Raw genomic sequence first — 23,544 nt, 5'->3', positions numbered from 1 at the left:
AAAGTATTTGCCTCAGGAGCCAGACCTATTGAATTTGGATGTCAATTCTGTCCTAGTCCAGCTGTGTTACTTGGGTAAACTACTTTACTTATCTAGCCCTCAGTTTCCTCATCTGTAGCGATCATTACCCAGCTCATTGGCTTTTGTGATTATTAAGTGAGGTCATAGAAATAAAGCCCTTAGAATCTAAATAATCAGTCAGCATTACTTAACCGTGATGATTAATTTTACGTCTCCATACGACTAGGCTGTAGTGGCCAGTTGTTTAGTCAAGCACCTGTCTAGTACAGCACCTACTGTAAAGATATTTTACTATATAATTAACATTTAAATTACTAGACTTTGAGTAAAGCAAATTACCTTCCCTAGTGTGGGTGGGCCTCATCCAATCAGTTGAAGGCCTTAAGAACAAAGACTAATAGGGCACCTGGGTGGCTCAGTCTGGTTAAGCATCCAACACTTGGTCTTGGCTCAGGTCATGATCTCATGGTTCATGAAGCTGAACCCCACATCGAGCTCTGTGCTGATAGTGTGGAGCCTGCTTGGGATCTCCCTTTCTCCCCCTCTCTCTGCCCCTCCTGTGCATGTTCTCTCTCTGTCTCGCTCTCTCATATTATCTCTCTGTCAAAACAAATAATGAAATCAACTTTAAAAAGAAAAAAAAAAAGACTAATGTTTCTGGAGAGAAAGGAATTTTTCTCAAGACTGCAAGATGTCTGACTCAAGACTACTATATCAACCCTTACTTGAGTCTCCAGCCTGCTGGCCTGCTCTACCAATTTCCGACTTTGCACTTCACATAATAGTATGCGCCAATTCTTTAAAATTAATCTCTTTACCTCTTTGTCTCTTTCTGTACTTCTCTGTCTCTGTCTCTCTGTAACATGTCTAATATCTTGTCTAATGCAGGGATGTATATCAAGGGACATAAAGAGATAGAGAAATAGATGAGACAGATATAGATATAGATATATACATATCTTCTATTGGTTCTCTTTCTATGGAGAACCCTAATTAACATAGTTAGAATTACATTATGCAGATTAAAAGTAAAATATCATTAGTAATTTGACCTTGATTCTTGATGATGAAATTGGTGGAGGGTTTCTAGTGTCTCTAATGGGTAAAAGTAAACCTTTCCCCCAAAAAATTCAAGCAAAGTAAATTTTTTATAATTCAAAGTGTAGATTTTATGGCTGAAATTCCACCATCTTTTTTTCCCTTTTCTGAAGAGACAGAACTGCCAGGCTGTGAGCAAGGGGAAGGCGTAAGGAGGAGCTCATCTCCACATGATGCAGCAGAGAGCTAATAACAATCTTAACCCAAGGATTCACCCCCACTCCCCCCATGCCCGTCGCTGCCAAACATCTGATAAGCCACACTGTTCTGCAAGATACCTACTTGGTACCAAGCCTCCGTCCTCCCTCTGCTCTTGGCCCACCCCTTCTCAGAAAGAGCCCCTCAGCCTTTGGTCCATGCCATAGAAACTACCAGAAGGGGGACCTGTCCAGGGCCAGGAGAAGGGGCATGAACATCTCATTCAAAGCCCCCATCCCTCTCGTTGCTGCCTTGTCCATTTCTAAATACAAAATTGCATCTGGCTGCTAGAAACCCTGCATATCCTGTCACCATGATTTAACTGTGACATTAAATGGGATTCTAATAGAATCCAGGCAAGGAAAAGAGAGTTTCTGAACAAATGTGAGGATCGTTTGTAATTGGCAGCATCAGCAAATTAGATATGTCTGTTCTGTGTGAAATAACAACTATTATTTCAAGTGCTTGCTCTGTACTAACTACTGTTCCAAGTCATGCACACATATAAACTTGCTTAATGATCATAATATGATAAGGTAAAGTTTAACTCATTGAAAGAGAAAAAATCTAACGCCCAAGTGTGTTATACAAATGTTCCAAGATTCCTCAATTAGTAAGCAATAGAACCAGGGTTCAAAAATTTGTGGTTTAAAAAATGTTTTTAACGTTTTACTTATTTTTGAGAGAGAAAGAGACAGATAGATAGAGCGAGAGTGGGGCAGGGGCAGAGAGAGAGAGGGAGACACAGAATCCTAAGCAGGCTCTAGGCTCAGAACTGTCAGCACAGAGCCCGACGCGGGGCTCGAACCCATGAACAGTGAGATCATGACCTGAGCTGAAATGGGACTGTTAACCAACTGAGCCACCCAGGTGCTCCAAAAGTTTTTGCTTTTAAACACTTACACCTCGCTACCCTCTAAAAAACTGAAAGAAGTTTCAAAGGACTGTTTTCAGCAGTTATGACAGGCATGAACCAATGGTTTTTAGAACCTTCATGTTCTAACACTAAAATTCATGCTAATTTTTCACATTTGTACTCTGGTTCCTCTCTCAAGCCCTGAATAATTACACAACAGATTGTTTGCCTAGAAATGTATCCATCCATTCTGCTTTCACAACCTGAGAAGTGCAAAAAGTCAGTGTTACCATGCGGTGCCACTAAGGGGAAAATGTCCCTTCTGAAGGCTTTCCTACTCTTATCACTAGTTTCTGAGAGCCTCTCATGCTGCCCTCTGGGACTGTGTTTCTTTGCCTGCACTCTATGACCCTTCCTCTCACTTTTACTCTCCACTCTTGGTGTATCTCTCGAACTTATTTCCGGTCCTCAGGATTATAGCTGAGCCTAAGCATCAGTACAGACGGACATGGATGGAGTAAACCAGCAGTCTATTTGGTCTTTTCGTCCAGACCTCTGTCTTCAGCAGCAACACCTCTTCCACAGGATCTGATCCCCCAGGTGTGGGTCTTAGTGGACAGAAGAAGAGATGGAGAAAGGACACGAAGGAGTCAGAGGGTAGCCACAGTGTGGAACACCTCACTGGAGGAGAAATACAGGGTAAGGATGGCTAAGCCCTGAAAGCCAATGGTCCTCAATGGATTTCATTTACACAGGGAACTACTGTAGAAGCATGCTTAAAGGCTTGTGCTCCAGACCATGGTGTGTAGTTTGGGATCCCAGAGCTTCCATTTACCAAATACAATCTTGGGTAATAGAGGACAGAGCATATAAAAGTCTAGTAATGATAGCGTGTTACCCACAAAGGTCAGCTTTTATTACTTAGGGTCATTGAGCTTTATACTTGGGTGACCTTTTGGAAGTCAATTCCTAATTATTATTGGTAGGGAAATTGAAAGGAGAAAAGAAGTAATTTGTCTATGGGTACAAAGGAGATCTTCCTGTTCAACAGGCCAAGACATTTGCCATGCCATCGCCAACCTTTCTAGAAACTTCTTGGTCACAGCGATGCCTTTTTTGCTTATGCTTCATATATTAGAGGTCCATGTTTGTGAGTTGTTTTTCCTCTTAAGTGGATGGATTTATGCTGAGCCATGATCTCACCTCTGTGCAGTGAGGGAAGGACAGAAAACTAGACAGGATTAGGGATACCAGAGATGGGCATGGGACACACTGCAGTAAACAGCATTTACCACAACCTCACAAATAAGGCTGCGGTCAGTGAAGTAATCAGCCTCACACAGCCCTGAAACAAAATGAAAACAAAAACACGGGGCCATACTGACCACAGAATTCAAACCTCCGGTTGCCTGCGAACTGTAGGTTGATAGAAACAGGCCCTCCTGCAGGTTAAAAGGACCCAAGCATGAGTGTATTCATTGAATGCATATCTTGTCTTCATTAATCCAATCTGAGCAACAAAGAAAAAAACATTTCCAAGAACAGTTTTAATTCTGAATCGACTGGAACGACAACAAAACAGATCATGATTCACATGGTAGTGGTCTAGACTTACAGCAAATTCTGAGAACCTCCTTTGAGCTGAATACTCCTGGAGGATAGACAAATCACGTGTGATTGATACTTCTGCAGCTACACCCACACGTGCCCGCAGAACATCCACCTGGACCTAGAAAGAATTACTACCTGCAGGCCCAGACTCTGGGGACTCAACATGGATGTGGTCCCGCCCTTCAGAGCTGACTGAGAGCCTTCCTGGGGTCTGGAAGACTTTCACACTCACTTGTTAATCAGGCTTATTCCAAATGAAATCCTTTATCCAGCTCATGTGGTACCCTCTTCATGGCTAGTCCCCAAATTTCTGGGCAGACCTGTCCTTTGGACTTAAATCTTCAAAAGTTGTCTGGAGATAGCCAGGTAGAAGTGAGGGTGATGGGGTTTCGGTTTGTTGCTGTTGTTGTTGTTGTTTCACTTTCATATAGACTTAAAAAAATATTTTTTTAATGTTTATTTTTGAGAGAGAGACAGAGAGCAAGGGGGAAGGGCAGAGAGAGAGGGAGACACAGAATCCGAAGCAGGCTCCAGGCTCTGAGCTGTTAGCACAGACCTGATGCGGGGCTCAAACCCACGAGAACCTTGAGATCATGACCTGAGCCCAAGTCAGTTGATTAACTGACTGACCCACCCAGGCACCCCTGAAAAAACTTTTTTAAGGGTAGTTTTACATTCACAGCAAAATTGAGCAGAAGGTACAGAGATTCTCAGGTACCACCTGCCCCCACACATGCACAGCCCCGTATCAGCACCTCCCAAGTGTTAGAGTCATTTTCATCCCTCTCATTCACACTCTGAGACTTTCTTTTCTTTTTTACTCTTCATTCCTTGTGACAAACTGGCAGCTCCCATGGTAAATATGGAAGTCTATCTTGTTTTCTCCTCTTGCTTTATCCTTGTTTTCTATGTTTACTTCTGCCTCCGATGTGTTTCTGGTTTTACTAAAATCATAGAAGCTTCTCCTCCTACCACACTCAAACCACATACAGAAATCAGTTGGGAAAACATTTTAATTATTCCAAACCACAAGGTCACTTCTGAGTAACTACAAAGAAGGAAGCTTTAGAGACCCGTGGAGGGAAACTGAAGTCTCAGCTAGACTGAAACCTGAGGGGGGTTCTAAAATGGAACCAGGACCTTGACTTCCTGAATGCTAGACCAGTTCTTTTTCCTCTGGGGAAAGACTTTATTTTTCATGTTTATTTATTTTTGAGAGAGAGAGAGAGAGCAAGAGAGCATGCATACGCAGGAGAGAGGCAGAGAGAGAGGGGGACAGAGGGTCCGAAGCAGAGAGCCACACAGGGCTCGAACCCACGGAACCCTGAGGCCACCACCCCAGTCAAACCAAGGCGCTTAACCAACCAGGCCACCCAGGTGCCCCTGAGGGAAGGCTTTTATATGCTCTCATCTTTGATGAACAGTTGCCTGATAACTCATTGATGAAACACTCTTTGGGCCATGATGGGGGTGCCCATTGGCCAGGTCCCCCTAAGAAATAATCACTGCTTTAAGACAAACTGCTGTGGGAAAGAGACTGGTGTGCGTGTGTGTGTGTGTGTGTGTGTGTGTGTAGGGGTGGGGGAGGGTAGGCAGCACTTTAGTAACGGTGATAATAGATTAAAGGGTATATATTCAGGTCGCTATCAGACCACTCTGTAGTGGAAAGTACTGGAAGTGCTTCCAACTTGCTGTGTGATCATAGGGAAATCTTGTTTCCTCTCTGGGTCTCAGTTTCCCAACCTATAAACTATAAAGATTTCCTACAACCCACGCAGAAATACGTGATTCTAGGGGAGACCACGAAGGGAAAAAGGGGACAGAGGGAGGAAAGAAGGCGGAGGAAGATGGACAAAAGAGAGACAAGGGTGTGTGAGGGAGGTGAACTGTTGTGGGAATAAACAGAAAATGCCTTTTAATGAGATAGTAAAATAAAGTTGAAAATGAAAACGGGGGGTCTCTTGAGGTCTCTGCTTTTCATCTTTTATGCATTTTTAGCATTTCCACATATAGTCATTTTGGGGTAAATGTAGATCGAATGGATGGAAAGCCTGAGAAGTCTCACAAGAGGAAAAAGGGGGGGCGAGAAATGAGAGAGAAGGAGTCAGGAGCACACCGGACCCTGAGCCTGCCCAGTAAGTCCCCACACCGTTCCTGCCCAGGGCGCAGGGGCCAGCGAGGAGGGCTCCTGCGCTTCCCGAAGCTTTTCTAGTGAGCCGCCCTGAAACCGCCAGGGGGCGCTGCGCGGCGGCCGGCGGGCCGGGGGCGGAGCCGCTTTAAATCGCTGCGCCCAGCAGGTTGGCGTCTCAGTCCCAGCCGAGAGCCGCGCAGCTTTTCGCGTCCCAACTCCAGCGCCGACCCGGACCGGACCCTGACCCACAGTTTCGCCAGGGGCAGCACCAGGAGCAAGGCTCCCCGCAATCACTTTCTCTGCGCGCCTCCGTCACCCCGGGGAGTCCCAGGTGCGCACCTGCCAGCTCCGCCTTCTGCACCTGCCACCGGCGAGCCAGCGCGGGCACCGGAGCGAGCCATGGCCAACGCGGGACTGCAGCTGTTAGGCTTCATCCTGGCCTTCCTGGGCTGGATCGGCTCCATCGTCAGCACGGCACTGCCCCAATGGAAGATTTACTCCTACGCCGGCGACAACATCGTGACTGCCCAGGCCATCTACGAGGGGCTGTGGATGTCCTGCGTGTCACAGAGCACCGGGCAGATACAGTGCAAAGTCTTCGACTCCTTGCTGAATCTGAACAGTGAGTGCCTTCCCCACCCCCACGGCCGTGAACCTGAGACCCCAGGCCCCCAGGGGCTCCTTTTTTGGGTAGAGGGTACCAGTTGATTCTGTGATGTAATTACATGATGAAACTTAAGTTGATCAGGTCTTCTGATCATGTGCTTTGTGGTGAGGAAGCAAAAGAACTGTGGTTTGGGAAAAGAGACGCCCTGGGCTCAGCTCTGATTTTCCCTCCAACTCCCTGGGTGACACGTTTCTCCTGTAGGTGTGTTTTTATCTTAAATTCCCTTGAGAGTGAAGTGGAGATTGAGTGGGTGAAGGCCAACCTCCAACTTCAGATCGAAGGCCTTTCCTGGACATTGTATAAGATTCAGTGTAAATTGAAGAATGGTTGGGTTTGGGCAAGAAAACCCTGTGCTTTAAAAAGTTCAGAGGCTGGTAGCTTTTCCAGATTCTACGATTACTAGACAATCCCAACGTTTTAGATGAATTGTGAGGGTTTTAAAATCTATCTTTACTATGAGTTTCCATAGTAAAAGTCACATTCCTACATGGACTGTCCCAACCCAGTGAGTACTACCCACACTTGAGCTTGAAGGCTCTGATCCTTTTGAGTTTTGAGATCCACTAAGTGTGGGGAGGCTTCAACGCATTCTCTTCCTTGACTCGGGGTTCGCATTCAAGCTGGACTCTGCAGAGGAGGCAGATTGTGTCATGTCATTTTGGAAAGTGTAGGCTGGTGGCAGGTGGAAAAGGGTGACAAGAAGGAAAAGTTCTAAATAAGCTCCCATCATAACAGGGAGGGAAGAGTGAGGGCATGGAGAAAATGTGGCAGAGGAGACACAGTTGAGGAAGGCAGAACTCAGCCGGGGAGGAAGGTAGTGAGAGACACAGTAGGTCTTCTCCAAGCTTCCGTCTTCCTCAAAAGAATGTCTGTGTAACGCACGTCCGTCCTTCGGTCAAGTGGGAGAGGGTTATGCAGAGAGAACTATTTTGAGAGATGTATTTCTAAGGATGATGGGGAGAAGGATGATAGAATGGCCTTTTTACTTTTATTTTTCTAGGTAAAAGCTTTTGAGTGCCTTTTCAGAAATGCATTAAATTGCCACTTACTTAGGTCATAACAATTCATGGCTGGAGTACCTTCCTTGAGGTACTCCACTAGTTGTCCTGCACCTGTGTGCCTCGTATGCCCTTGGACTAACTTGAGGAAAAGTTTCCTCTGTCTTTACCTGGACAAATGAGCCTGCCTGTCAGCCCCCTTTGTGTTCTGAGGGTAAGCCTCGCTGTCATCATGCAAACTTACTTCTGTTGACCTGTCCACCTGCTATGTGTGGTTTTGTCAGAAACCATACAGTTTAGAGTTATTAAATCTGTTCTGAATCTGTTCAAACAGCTTGAGCACCTGGTCTGTCAATGTGCATGGTGGTTTTGAGTGTTCTCATTTCAACTTTTCAAAGTTCCCATATTGTTAGGATCCCTTTATACCAAATATAAGAAGTATATTAAGTACGCTCCCTTATGTAATCATTGAATCTCCCCATGAAAAGACGAATGCGTGTAAGGAAATGATGTCAGGCATTTTGCATGTCATGCTAAGGACTTGGCAGATGGAGAAGGTTTTAAGGGCAATTCCAGAGAGCTCTCTGATTCTTCTGATCAAAACAGTTCATTCTCAACACATTTAACTAGGTTTCCTTTTACTTCCTTAAGCCACCAAATAGAATCCATGACCAAATTGATCCATGTTGTAAATACTCCAACAGGTAGGTCATTGCTATACATGATAAAGTGTCAAAATGTTTTACTTCCATTTATTCCCTGCAATATAGCAGTTGTGGTTTTTTGAAGCTATTGTAGAAGAACTAAATACACTCCCCTGCACATTTTAGAGATTGCTTCCTGATGATTTAAGTCCAGATCAGATTCCTCTTTTTGTTTTGGTCGAAACCAGGGTTTATCCAAAGTGGAGGTGAGGCCTTTCTCTCAAAACTGATTCCCAGAAGAGGGAGCCTTGACTCACAGGTACTTTCCCAAGCTGCCAATGACTGACCAGATGCCTTTGAATGAAGCCTAGTGAACCTGTCTCTGTTTCTCTGCCTGGGCTGTGGTCCTCACCCTCACCTAATGTAGAGACCTGGGGTAGTGGTGATTCATTGGCTGGATTAGATACAGTTTTGTAACATCTAGAAGAGAATGATTATCTTATATGTAAGCAGTGTCCCTTGTAAAGGGTTGCATTCCAGGAAGTGCTTTTAGCTTATAGCTTAACTAGAAGTTTCCTGAAATTGTACCTTGTTCTCTTTGCCAGTAGAGCCCACTTGGCATCTTAGGGTAGAGATAGAGAAATTTATCAAGGTTTGTAACAACAGACATGTTAAAAGCCCTTGATCCCCTGCTCTAGCTAGTGTCAGCTATAAAAAGCATGTGGCATTCATAAAATATCTAAAGGAATATAGGGTATTGAAACCAGTATAGGAAATGGGATACAACAGGGCTTTTTTTTTTTTTTTTATGTGGTTCTTGCAAAGTAGTTTATTAAAATGTAACTGAGAAACTTCCTGGGGTGGAGGGGGCGGGGGGAATGTTACACTGTGTATTGTGGTTTTACTATGGCCGAAACCATTTCAGTTCCATCCCAGGTATGAGATGCTTATTGACAAGATGACTCCTGCAGCTGAGAATTGGCATATACAATGAGGAGTGCCAGATACAGCTGCAGTAGACTTTTCCTGATTAAACTGTACGTCTCGCCTTGTGTTGATCCAGTTCTCAAGCTTTTGGCGAGCTTGTGTCTATTTTATGTAGTTAGTTCATTGTTTCTTCTTGCTTGATTTTAGTGGCGAGAGCGGTCCAGAGGATTGGGCTGTCCAAGTAGGCTGCAGTGTGGGAGGTGTGCAAGTAGAGAAGTAAGCATTTTGTAGGAATGTTGTAGGGAAAATCCAAGCACCAGACAAATGGAAGGTTAGGCTAGACTCTCCTAAGTCTCATGTAACTTTGGGATTCTGTAATTTGTTTATAAGCTCCTCTAGCCTGTTCCACTTGCTTTGCATGAACCCACATGTGTGTAGGTGTGCTTAATGAGTATGGGTTGTCAGTGAGGTTTCCCAGCACTCTCCCCATGATGTCAGGCTCAATCAAAGAGACGAAATCACTGACTTGGATTTTAAGTCTTTAAAGCATAGGCAGAGAGGAAGGTAGGTACTCACATTTCCCCAGTCTACATAATGCATGCTGCAACCAAGGGGTGTTCAAGGGGCCACTCGTGTTCGACTCTGTTTCATGAATTAGTTTTGACTCTTGGAATGATGAAAGTAAAAAAAAAAATTAAAAATCTAAGCTTGAAATCAGAAGTTCTCAATGCTTACCCTAGTTTTGTGCTAAGTAGCTATGTATATTATGGTAAGCCACTCCATCTCTCTGGGCTGTAGTTTTCCCACTTATAAAATAGGGCAGAGTGAGGGGGATGGGGAGATGAATCCATGATTCATTCATCAACTCAACAAATGTAAGCCAGGCCCTATTCTTGCTCCCAGGGATGCAGCTGAAATGATTTAGAAGGTGCCAGTGTTGATTCCTGCCTGTGCCAACATTCTTTGTTACTGACTGCCATGATTGAAGGCAAAGAAGCAAGTGGCATAGTTTAGGTTTCTCTGATGGGAGCGATGGCTAAGTGGTAATATGGAAGCTTACATTCAATCATGAGGCAATTTCTCTAAGAAACAAACAAAAAAGATAGCGAGACTACTCAGGACATCCTGAGAAGTGCTAAGTCCTGACTCCTCCCAGACCACTTCAGTGACTGTGGCAGTGTTCTGAGGTCATACGCAGTGGCCACCAGCTTAGGCGTCAATAAAATGGAAATCATAACAATGAGAACTCTTGAGAAACTTTGAACTTGAGAAAAAGTGAAAACACCATGGGAGTATATAGTTCTGTGAGTCTGTGATGAGCTCATTTAATTGCAGGGAAGAGAGCGTTTTTGTTTCAGTCACCCAATGGTCGGTTCATTTACTTGCCTAACACTTATTAAGCAACTACTCATGCAAAGGGGGACCACGTGAGGGTGTGGATTTAATGAAAATCGATTTTGTTTGATACATACTGCGTAAGGTAGTGATATAGCAATATGGCCAGTAAATAGCATACACAATTATACAATGCCAAGTATCTACAGGAGACTTTGCTGCTTGTATAGTAAGACTTAAAAAAAAAAAAAAAAAAAAAAAAAAAAAGAAACCTTTAGAAAAAAATGGACATACTTGTCTATACTTGTCTTTCTACACTCATGTTGATTAACCCAACTGTAGTCAATCAGTAACTTCTCACTCATTTCTTGTCTTGTAAGTAGAGGTCTTTGTAAGTACTTTTTCAAATTATACTTTCGGGTCGAAAGTGGTGAGAACCCCTTAGGGGGTCTTTAATCTCAAGATTATCGGTCTAGGTAAGTGTAATTAAAAGACTGCCTCCTCTATTTACTGCTGAATAATGATGAGAAACAATAGTGTAACTTTCTGAATGTTTGCTAACCATTTTCCCCACAGACAACTTTAGTCAGTGATAAGAATATTGTAGAGGTGTCTCCAAACTTAAAGGGCCAGGAAAGGAACAGATTGCTTCCAGAGTTGATCCAATTAGGCCAGCTCAGAGTTAATAGTTCAAGGCTATACTGTATCTATCTGGTCTAAAATGCTGTTTTGTGGCTCTCAAAGATTTCTCAACTTCTTTATCCTGCTCATCATTATTCTACTAGGAAAAAGAAAAAAAGAAAGAAAGAAAGAAAGAATGAGCTCAGAAGCTCATTCAATGCAGAATTCTAAAATTTTGAAAGCTAAAAAAATAAAGAAGTTAAGCACAAAATATGATTTGTTCCCTCCTTGTATAAGTTTCTAGCTTTTAATGATTGAAACTAAGTCTAGCTTTATATAGGAAATTTTTACTCTACCCAGGCTCACTAAGGAGGCGTTGTTCATGAGTATATCAAAGACTAAGCTAAACACCAGAGTATTTTCTCTATTGTATTAGTGCAAATTTGAAAAAATAAAAACATGTTCTAATTTGAATTCGTTGAACACAGGTTGAATAACCCATGTAGCTTGCCAGGTACTGTTCATAGTGTTTTGGATGGAACAAATATCTGCCCCAAGACCTCAAGGAGCTCACAATTACATATTTTAGACCTCTGGCTTAAAAGGCTTCCATAAGACCTTAATTTGAAGGATTCATCTGATTCCAGCTTAAAAGTGTGCAATTTAGATTCTATCTCCACATAAAATTCTCATAACTTGTAACACAACACTTGCTCACTTTGAGTTTGTAATCCATTGTTACATATGCCTAACTAGTGAGTTTTCATGTTGTTATGATTCTCAGCCTTTTTTTTTAACAACCTCCCCACCCCACACATATCAATATAGTTAAGAATTCATCCAAATGTCTCCAATGAAGCAAGATGAGATTTTGTGTTTGATATGCATCCAGTATTGTAACATAGAAATTGTGCAAGTCAGTGGATGCCGAGACATAAATGAAAAGAGAGAAGGAGAAAAATACTGCTTTGCAAAATAACACTATTGCTTTTTCAGATCTTTAAAAATGAAACATGATCTCTGTTCCATTCAGCTTATATGATTCCCAAGCAATTTTTTTCTATTTTCACCATTATTTTTTGTGCATTGTACAAATAATTCATTATTCTGTGAAGAAATAAAACAGAGGGGGTTTTGTAATGAACAGAAGAAAATGTTTCCTCCCCCTTAGAAGCTTTGTGAAATAAGGGGAAAGAATAAAATGGGTATGGCATGAACCAACTGTGCTTTCCCGGAGGACTTGAAGGGGGAAAACTTAGAGATGAAAACTGTGAATATTCGATCATTCCAGGTGAGTGCAGATGGAGACATGGAGTAGTTTATCTATGTGTGCTCCCTGTCTGGGTGGTTTTATACAAGTGTGACTCATGAGACTGAGGCACAGTAGACTCCCCGTGAAGAATACCTTGTGATTCAAGTGCTCAGACCTGCTGGGCTGGTGGCCTGGTGTTTTTACATGAAGTGCAGATCAGGATGATTATTACAGTCTCTGAGTCAGGTTGGGGGCCCTACAAGACAAACAAAGTGGAAAACTTGGAGAGACATCATAGTTTAACAATAAAATGGTTAATAAAGGTTGGAAAACTGTTTATGAGAGAAAAAGGCAGGAGAGGCTGAGAGATGTGGAAGGCTGCATGTAATTTAAGGGTCGTCATGGTAAGAATATTTGCTAACTGTGCTCTCTATATTGAAGGTAAAAATCCTGCCACCCCTCCTTTTAGCCCCTACAATGACTTCTGATTACACTTAGAATAAACAGGGGCGCCTGGGTGGCGCAGTCGGTTGAGCGTCCGACTTCAGCCAGGTCACGATCTCGCGGTCCGTGAGTTCGAGCCCCGCGTCAGGCTCTGGGCGGATGGCTCGGAGCCTGGAGCCTGTTTCCGATTCTGTGTCTCCCTCTCTCTCTGCCCCTCCCCCGTTCATGCTCTGTCTCTCTCTGTCCCAAAAATAAATAAAAACGTTGAAAAAAAAAAAAAAGAATAAACACCGAACCCCGTACTCCAGATTGCAAAGCCCTGCATGATCTATGCCTTCTGACCACCATGCTAAACCCACCTCATTTTATTTCTCACATTCTGTCATCCTCCAGTAGAGTGACCCCCTGTCCCCACTTGCCCAGGATTCAGGTCCTTCTCAGGAGGTAGGACTTGTAGTTTTAACACCAAGACAGTAGGGTGCCTGAGTAGGCTCAGTAGGCTAAGTGTCCAACTCTTGGTTTTGGCTCAGGTCGTGATCTCACAGTTCGTGGGTTCGAGGCCCCACATCAGGCTCTGCACTGGCAGCATGGAGCCTGTTTGGGATTCTCTCTCTCTCTCCCTCTCTCTCTCTCTCTCTCAAAATAAATAAATAAACTTGGGGGAAAAAAAAGACAGTGCCAGGCAAACAGACAGGAGTCATCCTATCCTCCTGGCATATGGATTATCTTTGTGAGTTTCAGTATTTCCTCTTCCGGTATTCTTTTGCTCTCAGTGGCATTTGGAACCAAATCTGAAATTTGTGTTATGTATAAGAACTTAGTTATTTTGGTTTTCATTTCCCTATTACATAATGATAGTCCTTGCAAAAACTGTTGGGAAATGAGAAGGAAGGACACACTGTAACAGTGGATTCCTTGGTACTTTCCTCCTCTTACCTCAGGATTGTTTGTGATTCCAAGGAAGAAGGCTTATGTTAATCTTATAAGCAGCTTCAGTTCCTGGGAAATGCATACGGAACATGTGTTTTCATTCAGCAGTTCTTATACTACCCTGGAATCTTAAGCAAAGTGTGTGGGTAGGGTACACGTGTGCCCACACACGCTTATAAGGACGTGGATATGTAAGGGGGGGAAGGTGTTTCCATTTTGGCATGTAATTAAATCATGGGGCGCCTGTGTGGCTCAGTCGGTTGAGCATCTGACTTCAGCTCAGATTATGATCTCGTGGTTCACAAGTTCGAGCCCCACCTCAGGCTCTGTACTGACAGCTTGGAGCCTGGGACCTGCTTCAGATTCTGTGTCTCCCTCTCTCTGCCCCTCCCCTGCTCCTTCTCTCTCTCTCTCTCTCTCTCTCTCTCTCTCTCTCAAATAAAGAAATAAATAAACATTAAATTTTTTTAATCAAATAAAAATTTATCTTGGCTTCCAAAATCTCTCTCAGATACGGTAAAATAAAATACCTTTGATTCTTGTGATTTTATCAGAGATTGGATGTAAATATTAAAACATTAAAATTGAATGATGTTTTAGAAATCTTTAGAGTTAACTGCAGCTGGGAATGTAAGTTTTCAGCCTTGAACATAATAAGACTGAGCTTAAGTATCAGTCTGATAATGAGATACAAAACCTTTCCATCATGTCAGCCACTTTTGCAGACCATCAAGAAGTAAGGTGTTCCAACTTCTTGGCTAGAGATATCATCATTCACACTTTCCATAATAGAAGCATGGTCCCAAAGAATAATAAGCAGCTTACCCAAGATGGCACGGTATGTTAAAATGTAAATAATATTTATATCTGCAAAAATAATTGTCACGTGTTAACACTGTCAATAAGATAAAGATCTTTATCTGAAGGAGGAAAAAAGTCTACAATTATTCAAAGTCATTTCCCCATAAGTGAGTGAAAAAGTTGAAGGGGAGAAACCTTTTTTTTTCAATCTGTGCCTTCATTCCACAGTGATGGTATCATGGTTTTTACTCTTTAAGTAATATACTGGTATAATCTCCCAAAGCCGACTGTATCTATTTGATCATGATTTAGTACGCCAAGGACAATAACAGGATATGAGAAAATTAGTGGAATCTTGAGAAATGCTACATTAAATTATTGTCTGCTATTTTACAACCTGACAGTTTAATCGTTTTGGACACTGGTGATATCTCTGAAAATATAAAACTACTATGTTCCAAACTAACATCTCAAAGTTTATTTGGTTTTGTTCTAAGAAAATGCCATTGATATCCCCCACCCCCAGCCCAATCACTGGAGATACAAATGTTACTTATCCAGCCATGATAATCTTTGAGAAATTCGTTACTCGTCTTCTAAATTCACCTGTTTTTTTCTGAAGCTTGATGACTGGAGTATAAAGCCATTGACTATTACCAAAGTATATTGTAAGCCATGTTAATTATAAATGGTTTAACATTAAGGATAATACATAGGATTGTTATTTCAGAATTAAAATACTCTGCTAGTGAGGATTAGAGATGTATTAGTTCTGCTAAACCTATCCAACCAGGTCATTAATTATTTTTCTAAAGAATTTGAAGTTCATATTGGAAACATAAAATGTGAGAGCTGGAGGACTTCTTACTCATCATCCAGCCAGGTGTTTCTTTTTCTGGAGAGGAAACTTTGTTGGTTACCTGCAGAAACATTGCTAGAACTGGGCTGTTCTGACTCCTAGTTCATTTTTATCTCTTCCCTACAATATTGGAATATACTTGGCCTTCATTCATTCTCCTCTTGTTGGCCTAGGCGTCCTTTTTCCATGTTGTAAAATGTTTCCTTCTAGGTACTTTGCAAGCAACCCGCGCTTTGATGGTGATTGGCATCCTTCTGGGACTTATAGCCATCTTTGTGGCCACTGTTGGCATGAAGTGCATGAAGTGCATGGAAGACGATGAGGTGCAGAAGATGCGGATGGCTGTCATTGGGGGTGTGACATTTCTCATTGCAGGTAAGAGTGGCCCCGTCCCCCCGCCCCCCGTGTCTCTGGCACAGTTGAAGACCTCGGTTTCGGTTTCCTGAGAGTTTATTGGATTGGTTGCACTTAAACTGATTTATTATTTTTTTTTTAATTTTTTTTTCAACGTTTATTTATTTTTGGGACAGAGAGAGACAGAGCATGAACGGGGAAGGGGCAGAGAGAGAGGGAGACACAGAATCGGAAACAGGCTCCAGGCTCCGAGCCATCAGCCCAGAGCCCGACGCGGGGCTCGAACTCACGGACCGCGAGATCGTGACCTGGCTGAAGTCGGACGCTTAACCGACTGCGCCACCCAGGCGCCCCTAAACTGATTTATTTAAGCTCATTTCAGATCTTGAAGGATGTATTTCGGTTCCTTTAAAATCTCGAAGACACAGAAACCTTGAGTCGACTTTCACTCTCTCAAATAGGATCCAAATGAAAATTTGAGATCTGTGCTCATGGCGGCGGAGAGGGGGGGCAGTTCTGTTCATTGAGTTCTCAGGTGCCGGCTGTTTTTCTACAACCTGTCTTCCAGGTGAAGAGAGGTATTTTCTATTTGGCAAACACTAAGGAACAATTCTATATGATTCAGAAATTTTCTGTAGTGTCTCCACAGACACTATGAAGCAGAGATGGGGAGTAATGACAGAGAGAGTACGTGAAGATTGTGTGAATTGTACAGGTCTGTGAGCAATGGATGGGATTGAGGTTTTTTGGAGAAAAATGAGGACAACATTCCAGGCAGACAGATCTGATTCCAGAATAAATAGGATGTACTATAGAGAAGTGAAGAGAAAGGCCAAATGGAGTAGAGGTGGAACGTTGGAATGGCAGGAAATTAGGTAGATGAGATAAGAAAGAGAGAGCCTTGATAAAGTAATGAAGTTTTGTTTTCCATAGACAACATACATGTATTTGTTGCTTCATTCAAGTGTTGATTGATGTGTTACATATGTGACCTTTGAGAAAATGAGTACCAGAAGAAGACGTGGACAGTTCCATTATAAAATTCTATAATAAGGGGTGCCTGGGTGGCTCAGTCCATTTAGTGTCCAACTTCAGCTCAGGTCATGATCTCACAGTTTGTGAGTTCAAGCCTCACGTCAGGCTCTGTGCTGACAGCTCAGAGCCTAGAGCCTGCTTTGGACTCTGTGTCTCCCTCTCTCTGCTCCTCCCCAGCTCATACTCTGTCTCTCTCTCAAAAATAAATAAACATTAAAAAAAACTTTTAAGCCTATAATAAGAATTATATTAAATAAGATTGTTCATGTGTATGTATACACATATAAATATGTATAAATGTGTGTATATAAAATAATAGACTACTATATAAATTATAAACAGTGTATATACCTTATATAGTATATGTAGTAGTCTATTATAGTTTTTTAAAATGACACCAGTGATATAATCTACCATTAGGAAGAGCTAGAATTAGACTTTCTTTTCTCATTTTCTCTTTGACAAAAGACTTTGTAGGGCCTTTAGCCCAGCATCATATGTGGATTTTACCAATAGTGAAGGAAGAGTGTCTGTGGCTTTACTAAAGATTTGGCTAAAGGGATCAGTCTTTGAATTTATTCAAATTAGCTCCTGTCAGAAAAAGCACGGATGGCATTTTATTCCCAACAGTTTGGTCCCAAAGGCTATGAATAAACTGCATAGTGCCCCTTCTTTGCTTACCTTCTTATAACTTCTGTAAGTGCAACACCCCTGCTTCTGTTTTACGGTAGTGAGGGTAGCAGGTTCCAGAGCCTTGTCATCGGTAGCCTTTGTCTCGGTAGCCAAAAGCAATAGTGTTTTCTGTCAAGTATTAGAGACAATTAGATTGGGCCAATTTTGGCGGGGAGTAGGGAGGGGAAGGGGAAGGAGGGAGTAGCATGGACATATTTAATCTGTTTATAGTGATAGTTTTATAGAATTACTGCACAAAGAAGCTACTTAATCTCTTTGGATAAGAAATACTGAGATATTTTATACTTCTTATAAATGATAGAAGTAATTATGTTGAGTAAGTAGTTTCCCTGGTATTACTGAAATAGGAAGTGTGTGAGAAATTGAGGGCATACTACGTAAATCGATGTAGCATATGGCACCTCACCAGTTCTCAAGGCAATATCTGTCATGTCTGGCCAGTGGGGCAGTAGGATTTGGTCCATACTGAGACAGGTCCTGCTCTTCCCCGCTATCTAGTTGTTTACTTTCCTTTTGGTCCTGTAGAAATGTAAATCTCGAATTTGGGTCAAGAAAAATGGAGAAGGGTTTTCATCTTCTCTTTTGCAAGTGACTGTCTATACTAATACGGACATTGGCTTTATCAAAAAGTTTAGTACACTAATGTGTAACAATATCTTCGAAGGAGATCTTAGCTGACACCAAGCTGTTGAGTTATTTCCCAATGAAGTGTTATTTGTACCTGTGACCTTGGACTGTAAGTGAATAAGATGATATGAAGAGTGTAAACCATGCCCAACTTCAACTTAATATTTTTGCCTCTCTTAACAGAATACTTGGAATAAATCATGTCTAAATCTCCAGGCTCCCTCAGTTAAACTTGTCTAAATTAAAATTGACTAAATTAAAAATGTCAGCACTATTGATGAGATTCAATTCTTGTAAAATGCTTATAAATGTAATGGGTGTATATTTTATGTTCATTGTTCCACAATGATTAACAGTCTTTTGTTTTGATTTTCTGTAGGTCTGGCTGTTTTAGTTGCCACAGCATGGTATGGCAATAGAATTGTTCAAGAATTTTATGATCCCATGACCCCGGTCAATGCCAGGTAATGCTATTCATGCATAAAATAGTTTGTTCTCTGAGAAAATACCCTTTTTATGTTCTGCAAAGTCCAACTAGTGCTGTAACTTCCCAGATTTGCTGGGAGGTTTATGAAATTTTAGTCAAACTTGAAAATAATCTAAAAGGCCTATAACTGATGTTAAAATGAGTTTTAACAGCCTATATTGATGACAAAATTTGCTTAAAAGTAGAACATTTCCAAGCTTTATACTTTTCAAGTATATACTGGACCTTTATTTCTTGTTTATTCTTTTAATATCAATAAAGATGTTAACATATTTAACATTTGCTTTTTGAAGTCTATCCCAACACTTACCACACTTGATTGATTGATTATTTGTAAGTTAACACACTGTTTATGATTGGTTGAAAAAATAGTACTAGTGTAGAGGTTAATGAATAGTACTTCAATCCCAACAGTTTAATTTTATTTAAGAAAAAAAATATATAACTTATTTATGAAAAAAATAAGTTGAGATACTACTTTGAAATTTTCTGTTCCATAACAGCTATAAAATTGGCTTTGCTAAGGTCATTTTTCTTAAAATTGCAAGTTGTAGAAATAACAGAGCTGAGTCTTAGCTCTCATGTAACAACACTCTTTGATCAGCGACAAGGCTCTTTGTCTCACTGTGTTCACATCATTAAGGCCTAATAACTGCATTCAAAGTCAGGATGTTAAGGTATAATTATTATTTGTTTAGAGCTAGGATGAATGGATGAAGAATCACAGTGATTGGAGAGATAAGGTGTGCTTCTCTTCTTGTAATCACCCACATCTAGGAGAACACATACTGCAGTGATCATGATCCTGTTGGAGCCCATCCCCTAAGACTTACAATATAGGGACGGAAATTGCAAAGTCTCAGTAGGATAAAATTTTATCAGTAATGCATGTGAAAGCACTTCATAAATTGCTTGGCACTGTATACTTGTTATTTACATGGTGTTCCATGATCCTGAAAACCATCCACTGAGGCAGACGAGATTATCCTGCTTTAAGAGAAGCAGAAACTTAAGGCTGGGACGTGAAGGTACTTACTAGCCAAAAGTGCAACAGTGGAGAATCCAGGTCTCATCACTCTAGATCCAGCCCTCCTCTACCCACCATCATTCACAGATCCTCTCCTCAGGAGTCTGGCTTCATACATCCACCTGGATCAGCTAATCTGAATGGTCTGTGGATTGCTTAGAAGTCTTTTTTTTCTTTTTTAAGAAAGCCACACATTTCTGACTTCAGTGTATGTAGGTATCTAGGATCAACTATTGAAATTCTAATAGTCTCCATCGCTCTCTAGCAGTTTCTTTACAGGATATGGTTGCTACTTGGCAAGAGCATAATTGTTCAGTTTTAGCCTGAGAATCATGGTCCAAGTCATAAACATGCTTTACAGGTCTCCTACATGTGATAAAGTCTTTGGAAATATTTGTGTGATTAACCTGGTGTTGCATGCCATATTGCCTGAGCTACTATTGCAAAGTGTCTACAACTGTAATGTAAACATTCTTATATGTATGTATTCATAAACCTTAGAGTACTTCCCCCAAGGGATCATGGGGGATTTGTTTTTAATTGGAAAAATATTAAATTAATATGATACTGATTTCCATCCTTAATTATATTATAAAATTTTTCAATGGTCCATTGATTAAACAAATGCATTGTCTTTTCTTTTTAGGTATGAATTTGGTCAGGCTCTCTTCACTGGCTGGGCTGCTGCTTCTCTCTGCCTTCTGGGAGGTGCCCTACTTTGCTGTTCCTGTCCCCGGAAAACAACATCTTACCCAACGCCACGGCCTTATCCAAAACCTGCACCTTCCAGTGGGAAAGACTACGTGTGACACAGAAGCAAAAGGAGACAGCACTATTGAAAGAAGTAGAAAATGGACATTGTAATACTGTCATTGACCTTAGACTTTTGACTAGTGTAGTCTGAACTGTGGTATTACCAAACCAAACCAAACCAAACCAAAAAAAAAAAACAAAAAAACAAAAAAACAAAAACAAACAAACCGAAAACAAAAAACCCAATATTTAAAAAAAAAATACCTGTTGCTAAAAATGGCTTAGTCTTATTTTATCTCCTTTCCTTCAATACAGGAGGGAAGCCTTTTCCATTTTTATTACTGCTTCCCACTGAGTAATCACCTCAAATGTGGGGAGGGGGCGCTCCATAAATATATATAGATATGTATATATACATGTTTTTCTATAAAAAGTTCAATAACAAAAGCTCTTATCATTATATTGGTACCATTATACTTAAAGTATATCTAAAAAAAGAAAAATATATTTAATTCTATATTGATTGAAAAAAGCAGTTTATTTGGTATATTTCTCTTCTTCTGTATGGACACATATATAATAGGTCAAATATCATTTTCCCTCTTTCATGAGTTTTTAGTGTCTTTGACAGAAGCCCTAATCTATTTTATCAAGTATGACTTTTTTCACTTCTTCACATGTGCCCTTTTCATGTGCTTCTTTTATATTATTTTTATTATAGTCTTACACTATGTGCTTTGTCATCAGTCATTTTTCATGTCTTTATTGTTTTTTTTCATTAGGTTGAGCTTAATATTGAATCTGATAACACATTTTATATGCCTACAATTTAATGCCTAGAGTCAGTAAGAATCTCCTACAAATCAGAGCGTTAGAATATCTTTCTGTATGACCAGATGATATATTCCTGTTGACCTTCCCACACGATTTCTGTACTCTGCCTTACAACACTCTTGTTTGCTTTGAAAATATTTGTCTGATTGAGTTGCTGTGTGCTACTTTCCCAGGTGTTGTAACACAATTTTATTGATTGAGTTTTTAAGCTACTTATTCACAGTTGTATATCCCCCCAAACTATCTTTTTCTCCCCGCACCCCCTCAACCATATTGTTTTCTCATATGTAATTATCGTATAGTTTACTTCTTTCTAGAAAAAAATGTCTCACATGTCTGAATGAAGTGCTAAACTTCCTGTAGTGATAAGCTGATGATGAATATTCCCTCTCTAGCTGTAAGCGAGTCACTTAATCTTTCTCCTTTTTTCCCATCTGTCAAATTGAGATAATGATACTTAACCAGCTGGTAGAGGCAGTGTGAGTATCAATTAGTTGATATTATTCTCATGCTTTGAACATGAACTATGCCTAAGTAGTGTTTTTATTTGCTCAATTGGCTGTTAAGAAGTCACTGAACCCAACCTCTACAATGCCTTTACATCGCCCAGCACCTTCCTTTCTCTATTGATCCATTTCCTTTCTATCAGCTGTGTATGCCATGCTATTGGTTCCCTGTTCCATTTTAACAATTGCTCTTCGTGTTCCTGTCTGAGAAATTACTACTTCACTTGAGCAAGATGATGTAATGGAAGGGTGTTGGCTTTGGTGTCTGGAGACCTGATTTGAATCTTGGTGCTATCAATTACTACGTGAGTTTGGGCAAGGCACTTTGCTGCCCTAGATTTATTGCCTCATCTGTAAAAAGGGGATTGTGACTCCTGACCTGCCTACCTCACAGGGCTGTTGTGGGGATCCAGTAATATGGGATACATGTAAATATGGTTTGATAAGGTAAAAAGAAAAATACTCTATGAAAAAAGAATTAAGGATTTGAGTGCACAGGTTTTGGGTTGCTTTTCAAATCACTGAAAAGAGAGAAATTTTAAGAAATGGCTTTCTTGCCTTAATCTCTCACATGATGGGACACTAAAGTGGAATTCAGCTTACTAAATGGAAAAGATTCTGAGGAAGTCTTAGTTTCTTCAGTCAGTATGGCCTGATGCTTTTTGTGGCTAAGCTCTTCTCCTTTCAGTAATGCAGACTTGACTTAGCACAAGTTTGCGGATGTAATGGGTAAAACAGGAGCGTAAGCATTGGCAAAGGCAAAATATGGAAGATTTTTTTAATTATAGTAACTGGCCAGCATATACAAGGTGTTGCTATTAGCTGGCAGCTAGCACTACTTGAATAGGTAGTTTGAGAATGGAAATTCATGGTGAAACCACATGGGGAAGTTATCCAAAGGGCTGCATCATATGAGGATATGAACCAGAAAATTTTAGTGTGTCTTCCAAATCTGAAACTCTATGTTCTTAGAAGGTATAAATCAAAGAGACTTTCTACTTACATACATCCTAATGATGTCTGAGTGTAAATGTATGTGGCTACTGGTTGCTAAACTCTACAGAGAAATTGATAGTCTAAAATGGCCAACAGAATTGGTACACCAGAATTTATCCAATTCTGCTATTTTTGTACTCCTCTTCTGTGCCTGGAAACAGACAAATAGATATTTTGGAGTTTTGTAATGGGAATTTGTATAAAGCATTACTCTTTTTCAATAAACTGTGTTTTTTTAATAAAAAATAGCTTGTTTTTCTAATTATTTCAAGATCGTCATGGTTGGAAGAAGTTATGGTTTAGGATAGGATCTGACTCACTGTACGTTCCTGGGAAAGTGCTATTGTGCCTCTGGGCCATCTATCAAGTAGTTGAGTAACTCTACCCACTGTAATGGCCTATTTCTCTCAAACTGAGTTTCTACCTCATCAAGGCTGGTGATAGAAGAGAATTCCAAGAGAAGGTGCTTTATTTTCCTCATCCACAAATAGGGGACAGGCTACAAAAGATGATTAAATGGTAAAATAGCCATTGTACAGTATTGTGCAAGCGTAAGGTGGTTGTGTTCCTCAGAAGGTGGAAGAGTGACAGACGGTAGGCTAGAAATTCATTATCGTTTTTGTGATGATTATTATCAAAACTACCTCTGAGGAAAGCAAGTGACGAAACACATTCACTGATTATCTGAAAATATCAATAATTGATAAAGCCTTAATTGTAACCCCTCCCTGGGCAATTTTCATATTAAAGATACAGGCTTGTAAACAAATGATTGCAGCTCTGTGTGGAATTTCAGACATCAACAGGATGGGTGAGAGACTAAGGTTGTCAGTTTGATC

The 23,544-nt window shown here is 40.8% G+C and overlaps 1 protein-coding gene across 1 annotated transcript; it reads left to right on the top strand.

The window, feature by feature from the left end:
- The first annotated feature begins 6,081 nt into the window (after nt 1–6,081).
- CLDN1 (claudin 1) lies at nt 6,082–22,941 on the top strand. Its single transcript, XM_040481091.1, has 4 exons — nt 6,082–6,537; nt 15,604–15,768; nt 18,482–18,566; nt 20,263–22,941. Exons 1-4 carry the CDS (start codon nt 6,315–6,317, stop codon nt 20,423–20,425), a joined length of 636 nt encoding a protein of 211 aa, XP_040337025.1. The 5' UTR covers nt 6,082–6,314; the 3' UTR covers nt 20,426–22,941.
- The last annotated feature ends 603 nt before the right edge of the window (nt 22,942–23,544 follow it).

This window comes from Herpailurus yagouaroundi, unplaced genomic scaffold, assembly GCF_014898765.1.
Source record: "Herpailurus yagouaroundi ecotype Mexico unplaced genomic scaffold, PumYag 159, whole genome shotgun sequence".
NCBI lineage: Eukaryota > Metazoa > Chordata > Mammalia > Carnivora > Felidae > Herpailurus > Herpailurus yagouaroundi.
This window is presented reverse-complemented; position numbering and strand designations above follow the sequence as displayed.